The 8278-nt window shown below is 43.3% G+C and overlaps 1 protein-coding gene across 1 annotated transcript; it reads right to left on the bottom strand.

The window, feature by feature from the left end:
* Positions 1–1163: 1163 nt before the first annotated feature.
* On the bottom strand, positions 1164–2108 carry LOC101992107 (olfactory receptor 10K2-like). The gene has a single exon (XM_005370908.2). It carries the CDS (start codon positions 2106–2108, stop codon positions 1164–1166), a length of 945 nt encoding a protein of 314 aa, XP_005370965.1.
* Positions 2109–8278: the final 6170 nt, after the last annotated feature.

Genomic DNA, 8278 nt, shown 5'->3' with positions numbered 1-8278 from the left:
TCCGTTCGGTTCCCGTCCCTAATAAAGAAATAAACAAAGCATCCCTTAGAACCTGGTCTAAACACATGGTTCAGAGTCACACGAAGAACAGACACTGGAGACTCTTTGTACAGTTCTCCACCTGGCGAACGCTGAGAAAAATAGGTTTTAAACTTTGATTTGTCCCTGTGCATAGAAATTGGAAAAGAAAGTCATATTCATTAGATACACTGATGTTATCAGCACAGTGTATCTGAATTAAAAACTTCAAGAAACACCAAATAGTTGTTTTATGACTTTCTCATGAGAGCACCAATTGTTTATATCATATGTGCCAGGCTTCGACTGGTAGTTGTCCAATTATCTCATTAAATTTGCAGCAATTATATCGAAATAACACAACTCAGCAATTATTCAGAAAGAGCACAACCTAGAAAAAAATTCTTTCCAGGCACAGTAGACAAGGCTCCCTAGGTGACAGAGCCACTAGAATGGTCTGCACCGTAGGGACTGACTGCAGTCCAATAATAGCTGGGTGCATGCGGCAGAGGCTGAGAACATATAGATGCTCATTCCTTGAGGCTGACTTCTCAGCAGTCGAAAAGTTTGTACTAAAGGCCTGGAGGTTCCCTGGAGGTCCACTTGTCCTCTGTCTGTGTCTGCTGTCCATGTCCTCTCTCCTTGCCTATGTCAAGATTCTAAAGCAGCCATGCAAAGGTGGTGGCAGCAGCAGCCACAACAACAGAAATAACAGACATAGATGCAATATGGGATTCAGGCCGGCAAACTACACCCTTTCCTCAGACCACTTTATGGCCGGGCTACATGTTGAAAGGTTCTGTCCTCTCTGAGGGATGGCCTCCCCTCAGCTAATCTCTTCTGGAAATACTTTCACGCCTCTGCCCAGACATACGTGTCTTAGCTGATTCTAGATTCTATTTGCATTGACAGTCAAGATTAGCCTCAACACTGGCTCCCTAGAACAGAAATATGTTCCTGTAATATTCTTTACTGGACAACAATTCATGTCACCAAGGCAAGAAATTGTGTGGTTCTGAATTTTACATTGGAAGTGAGGGAAAACTAGTTCCTATTTCTGAACATGATGCTCAGTTATTTCCATCTTGAGTATCTCCCTCCGTGTCTTTTATTCTTAGTTATTTGGAAAAAAGGCAGGGTACAGATTAGCATTGCCTTAGGGTAACTGTTCTTCCTATGACTCTATGAAGAGCTGATTTGAACTCTTTGTTTCTTAAGCTGTAGATAACTGGGTTGAACAATGGCGTCAGGATAGTGTAGGACACCGATATCAGAGCATCCTGGCTTGAAGAGTAGTTGGACTTGGGCCGTAGGTAGATAAAAGAGGCACACCCGTAGTGGACTACGACCACAATGAGGTGAGACGCACAGGTGGAAAATGCTTTGTACCTCCCTAGTGTGGAAGGAAATTGGAGGATGGCAGAAATGATATGAATGTATGATGCCCAGATCAACAACAGAGGGATAACCAGGACCAACGCGCAGAGCAGGAAGATGGTAATCTGCGTAAAGTGGGCGTGGTGGCATGCCGACTTGAGAACAGGGGAGATGTCACAGAAAAAGTGATGGAGTTGGTTGGAAGCCTGGAAGGGCAGGTGAAACACCAAGGCGGTGATAACCTGTGCCACAGTGAAGCCGCACACACAGGCAGCGGCTACCAGCCCCACACACACCCTGTGCCCCATGAGCACCGTGTAGCGTAGAGGGTGGCAAATGGCCACGTAGCGATCATAACCCATGGCTGCCAGCAGGAAGGAGTGGGAACAGCCAAGGAAGAGAAAGGCGAACATTTGGATGGCACAGCCGAGGAACGAGATGCTCTTCTTCCGAGCCAGCAAGTCAACCAGCATCTTGGGCACAATGACGAAAGTGTAGCAGGTCTCTGAACAGGAGAGGACAGAGAGGAAGAAGTACATGGGGGTGTGAAGGGCTCTGTCTAGCACGATGGTGGAGATAATCACGGCATTGGTGCTGAGGGTGAACAAATAGAGGAGCAGGAAGACAACGAAGAGCAGCAGCTGCAGCTCAGCCAGAGTCGAGAAGCCGAGGAAGACAAACTCCTTCACCACAGTCCCGTTCACACACTCCATGGAGGGCCTATCGGAGTTCAGTCCGGGCAGGGGGCGTTGAGGACCTATCAGAGTTCAGTCCGCGCAGGGTTGAGGACCTATCAGATCAGCGTTCAGTAGGGTTTGAGGACCTACCGGATCAGAGTTCAGTCCGGGCAGGGGGATGAGGACCTATCAGAGTTCAGTCTGCTCGGGACGGAATTAAGACCTATCAGAGTTCAGTCTGCGCAGGAAGGGGTTGAGGATCTAGCAGAGGGGGGATTAGGGCCTATCAGATTAGAGTTCACTCTAAGGGGGGGGGGGGGGGGGGGGGGGGGGGGGGGGGATGAGGACGTCTCAGAGTTCAGTCGGGCAGGGGCGAAAGGAGGGGGATTAGGACCTGTCAGAGTTCAGTCCGGGCAGGGAGAGGGTGAGGGAAGGAAGTCCTTACACATTAGCAGAAGCACAGGAGGAGGACAGAGACACTGTATGTGCTCCCAGGTTTTACTTCTAGGCTTGTCATTTCTCTTCCTGTTGATCCTCGTAATGAAGATTTGAAGTCAAGCTGTTGTCTATCAGCTTTGGCGTCACAGTAGCTCTGGTAACACAGCCCCCGAGTTCCTAAGCTTCGCACTGAATTGTACTTTTATCTTCATTCCACGGTTTGTGTTTGGATGCCTGGGCATGGCAGCACCCATCCCTTTGGCTAACTTGCATCCACACTCTTTGAAGGAAATCTTCTACAGCTATGAAACTAGCTCCCGAGATCGTCGTCCTTGTCTACGGCTCATGCAATGCTCACTGGCTTTCCATTTTCTGTGCATCTAAATTCCTACTGCTGGCTTTAATTTTCCAGTAACAGGTAGCTGCATATTCTCTGTTGTGTTTGCCTTGTTATTTTATTGTAGGAGCCATCTGCTACTTTCATCACGGTAATCCTTTCTTCTGCATTTTTATTCTTCTCTAAAGTTAAATTCAGGCACATCTCTATTTATCCATCCCAAGACAGCATATTCTACCGATTCTTCAGTGCTTGTCCGAATCTCTTCTTCTTCAGCGAGAACCACAGGCTTTGGAGAGGGTTCTGGTCAAACTTTTACCACGTCCCCCCACCACCTCTAAGTCACTCCGTGACTGTCTTTCCTGTGTGTCTTCTCCACTTTGTCCCCTTGATGGCAGATTAATCTTCTTGTATAGAAGATAATATAAATATAAAATTAAAATATAAGAAAATGTTATGCTACTCCCCTCATAAAAATTTTACTCGGTTACTGCATAGTTCAAAATCCTTACACATTTCAAAGTGTTTCCTTTGAGAAGGCAAAAGCTCAGCTACCACGCTGTTTTGAAGATGTGTACCTCACACAGCCGGAAAGAGGAGCGCTGTGTTTTCTTGCCTCTATTATTTGTTGAAGTTAGCATATTTATATTTTTATTTATAAGTGCTTTATAGTTAGGTTTCATTCAAATCACATATTCACGAAAAAGTTTTGGTAATTTCTGATAAAAGTAATTGTTTCTTCCTCAGACTCATGTAAGGCATCGAATGAAAAACTTAATATGATGTTCCCTTAATTCTGAAACATTGTGTTGCCTTGCTTTCATATTGCTTCAACACATTTGTCCCCTTGAGAGAAAGATGTGAATTTGATAAATATTGAACTCAATTTTCCTGCATATCTGGGACCACATTAAGCACTTAAGAGCTTCTTGTAATCCATTAACTATTCTGCAAGGCTTGGCTGTTGTCATTGGCCTCAGTTCTGGGTGGGCTCTTACCTAGAGTTGCAGCGTCCTCAGGGCTATTTCTTCTTGGGTGGAAGAATTGCTTACTATCATCATATTGTAAGGATTTCTGTGCCACGTGGCCTAGATGTCATCCATGCAAACCTTAAAAGACAAATGTAGTTTTTTTTTTTTTTTTCGAGACAGGGTTTCTCTGTGGCTTTGGAGCCTGTCCTGGAACTAGCTCTGTAGACCAGGCTGGTCTCGAACTCACAGAGATCCGCCTGCCTCTGCCTCCCGAGTGCTGGGATTAAAGGCGTGCGCCACCATCGCCCGGCTGACAAACGTAGTTTAAAAATTAGAAAAGCTGGGTGGTGGTGGCGCTTGCCGTTAATCCCAGCACTCAGGAGGCAGAAGCAGGCAGATCTCTATGAGTTCGATGCCAGCCTGGTCTACAGAATGAATTACAGGACAGCTATGGTACGCAGAGAAACCCTGTCTTGAAAAAAAGGAAAAAAGAAAAACCAAAACCTCCAAACCAACCAAACAAAAAACCACAAACAATAAAAATTAGGAAAAATAGGGACTGGAGAGATGGCTCACGGTTAAGAGCACAGGGTGCTCTTCTAGTGGACCTGGGTTCAATTCCCAGCACGCAGATGGCAGCTCACAACTGTCTGCAATGCGGCTCAAAGTGATTTGGCACCCTCACACAGACATAAATGCCGGCAAAACACCAATGTACATAAAATAAAAAGAAATAAATCATTTTAAAAATGAGGAAAAAGAATGGAAGAGAATGAGTTTGGAGTTGTGTCGCCTAGAGTTATTCTAAGCTTAAGTGTCCTTGCTGCTCTCTGGAGCATAGGAATCTAAGGAAGTGAGAAAGGTACAATGAATATATCATTGTATGCATCACATTTAAAAACAATTAAAGTTATTGCTTTAACTAATGCTAATAATAAAAGGTTTGGCAATGCAGCTTACCTTAGGTGAGATTTCAATAGAAGTCATCAAACAGAAATACTAAACTGTGTGATTACAATCATTTTTCAGACACTAAATGTTCAGTAATAATAAATACAGAAATAGGTCCCAGTCAAGGCATCTATTTGCTCAGGGTTCAAAGGTAAGACACTGTCCATAGAAGAGGTCATCACTGAGGTCATCACAAGGTCGTGATGTTGAGAAGCACTGTGCACATTCTTGGCAAACAATGTTTTTAACTTGTATTTCATTTTTTAAATCTGCTATATGACCAAAGCACCTTGGGCACAACATCCATGAAACCGGACACTATTTAGTGTTTATAATTTTAATTCAAGCAGACAAATAGTTCTGGTGAACCCTACGGCTTCTTGTTTCTGGAGGAGCGCTGTCTTGTTTCTGATGTGTTTTGTTTTTAATGTTGTTCTTAGCCCTCCTCAGACTGGGAAGGGACAGACATCTTCTTCCCCACAGTAACGCCTGGTTATTATATGAGGCATCTACTGACCGATAGTTCTAAGTTTAGTTTTTAAATTCTCAGCCTCCTAGTGAATTTCTACATGCCCTCATGTGAAGTTAGGAAGCATAGAAATGAGATGTGCTTTGAGTTCAGGCAGATTGAGTTCAGGTGATAATCTTTACTTTTGACTCTGACTTGTTGCATGCAAATTCTATAACTCTGATTTTTTTACTGTTCTGCTAAAGTGAACAATTCCTGTTTCTCAAGGCTAGTGGGGGTTAATAGAGATCACATACACATACATGTGCTCACACACACACACACACACGATGCTAATTCTATAAACAGAGAATTATTAAGGACCTATATTTAAAGTGAATTAATATGGGTGAGTTCTGTGGTACACACCTATAATCCAAGCACTCAGTGCGATGGGGAGGCTGAGGCAGAGAATCACGGCAAGTTCCCAGCCATAGTGAGCACCATAGGAGCACAACATAGGAGCAGCAAGTGACACCCTGTCTCTCATTAGGTTCTTGCTAGCTGCACTTAAATCTGCTTCCCAGATGCTCCTGCTCTGCATTGTGGAAAGGCAAGCACTCCCCCAGCCATGAACATCCTTTGTCTACTCAGAGTCACACATGCAGGTTTTCTATGTGCTTTTCAACATACGACAGCCAGTAAAGGAGGTTCCCAGTGTTTCTATTTGGAGGACAGCAAATGGAGATAAAGACAGATGATCAAATTATAGATGATCTTCAGCATATGTGCATAACAAATTAGAGGATTCTCTTCATAGAATGACTTATAATTATTAAACACATATCTTAACTTATGTCTTCAATATTTTGTATGGAGCCTCTAAAGACTGGAGCAAATTGTCTAATAGCTATAGTAGTTTATTGCCACCTGACCTATCATGTCGTATTATAGATATAAATATTAATTAAATTGACATTCCTTTCTCAGATGAAAGAGAGTACAACTATAAATATTCAAGGCAGGGTATTATAAACATTTAGAAAGGTATTTCAAGTCAAAATTCCCTGAAATATCTTGAGGATACAATAAGTAGTTTCATAACTGGCACTAAGCATGTCGACATTTTGATTGAGCTATTTGGCTATTTCTGTATGAACTGGTCATCGGAATTCAAAAGGACTCTAATGTATTCCTGTATCCACAAGGAAACTGCACATTTACTGGAGAGAAATAGATTGATACAGGCCTGTGAGATGAGAGACAACTTTCTCCCCAGTTTTTTTCTATTTCCTTACAATAAACCTCACGCTGAGGTCATGAAGCCACAGCAAACGTCAATACTACATTTTAGGACTTGCTAATGGTGTTACTTCCATCATAAAAGCGAAGCTGTGTGACGTGACATTTATCTATATTAACTACTTCACAGTGTGTGCATTCTTCAAGCTATCATTTTTGTACATAATGAATACAATTTTAGCTGTCAGCTCACAAAATAAGTAAAGGTGAGTGATGTGGGACACTCCTTATGTTCACAACACTGGGAGACAGAGGCAGAATGACAGCTTCAAGTTCAAAGCCACCCAGAGCTGCGTTGTGAGACCATGTCTCAACAGAGAAAAAAGGGAGACAGACTAGCAAACAAGTGAGCAACAACAATAAAACCTCAAAATATGAGTTCAATCTCTGCAAACATCACCCCAAGGCTACCAACTGATCAATACTGTTTGTGATATTTCCAGAAAGAGAAACAATAGTGTTCATAATAGTGTTCAGTTTTACTATCATTTTCTTTTCTTTTCTTCCCTCCCTCCCTCCCTTCTTTCTCTCTCTTTCCTTCCTTTCTTTCTTCCTTCCTTCCTTCCTTTCTTTCTTTCTTTCTTTCTTTCTTTCTTTCTTTCTCTGTCTGTCTCTTCCTCTGTCTGTCTCTCTTTCTTTCCATTTTTGTTTGTTTGTTTGTTTGTGTTTTGAGAGAGGGTCTCTTTGAGTAGCCCTGACTGTCCTGGAACTCATTCTGTAGACCAGGCTGGCCTTGAACCCACAGAGATCCACCTCCCTCTGTCTCCTGAGTTGCTGGGATTAAAGGTGTGTTCCACCACCACCCATCATTTTATTAATCACGATTTGTATCGATCTTGTAGCAATGTAGTTAGTAATCAGAATTAGTGTTTACTATGTAATCTCACTTGGTCCTTACAGTAGTCATGTGCTTTCAATATTGCCCCTATACAGACCAGAACTTTGAGAACCATAGATGTTAGGGACTCCACTTAGGTTCACTCCCAAAGCTAACAGAACCAGGGTTAGACTACCTTGTATTTTGTGTGAGTGGCTCTGTGGGGGAAGGGACAAGGACGAGAGGGCAGCGTATCCCTTCAGTCTCCGTGATTATATTTAAAAAAAAAGAGCCCCTGTGCAATCTGTTGAGACATTGTCTCATCCACTTTCCCTTGGAAATGAATGGATGCTGGAACTGGGGCCAGGGCCCAAACAAATGTCAGCAGATGTCCTTTCTATAAAAACCTCCGTCCAGAAGGACAGAGAGAGGATGCTGCCTTCTTGTCTAGACAAGATTCCAGCATAGAGAGGGGAGGTGGGCATGAGAGGTATTGGCAACTAATACCTTCTAGGAGAGGAAGGGTCAGTTTTAAGAGTGTGGTCCGTGGTGGGTTGACCACCCTCCAGGGAGGGTCACACATCCAAGAGTATTTGGGCAGCAGAAACTGGACTTGATGGGTTAAACGAAAAACGCAGTTGAGTGATTTGGGAAGAGGAGATAGATTTGTGGGGAGTGGGGTAAAGAGTTGAATACAGTCAATACCCATTGTATGAAATTCTGAAACGACTGATAAAACCCGAGAAAGTGGGGGTGGAAAGGCGGACAGCATTGAGAGTAACTCGCACATCGCAGTTTGCATTTCTGTTGGTATAAGAAGATGCCTGGCAGGATAAGCTTGATGATCAGTCTTCAGAGAACTGGCTAGTCCTCATCGTTACCCAGAGGGTCTTTAGGAAATCAGGGTTGTAAATGTTACAGTCGTGAACGATCTTAAGGATC

Source organism: Microtus ochrogaster, unplaced genomic scaffold (assembly GCF_000317375.1).
Source record: "Microtus ochrogaster isolate Prairie Vole_2 unplaced genomic scaffold, MicOch1.0 UNK90, whole genome shotgun sequence".
NCBI lineage: Eukaryota > Metazoa > Chordata > Mammalia > Rodentia > Cricetidae > Microtus > Microtus ochrogaster.
This window is presented reverse-complemented; position numbering and strand designations above follow the sequence as displayed.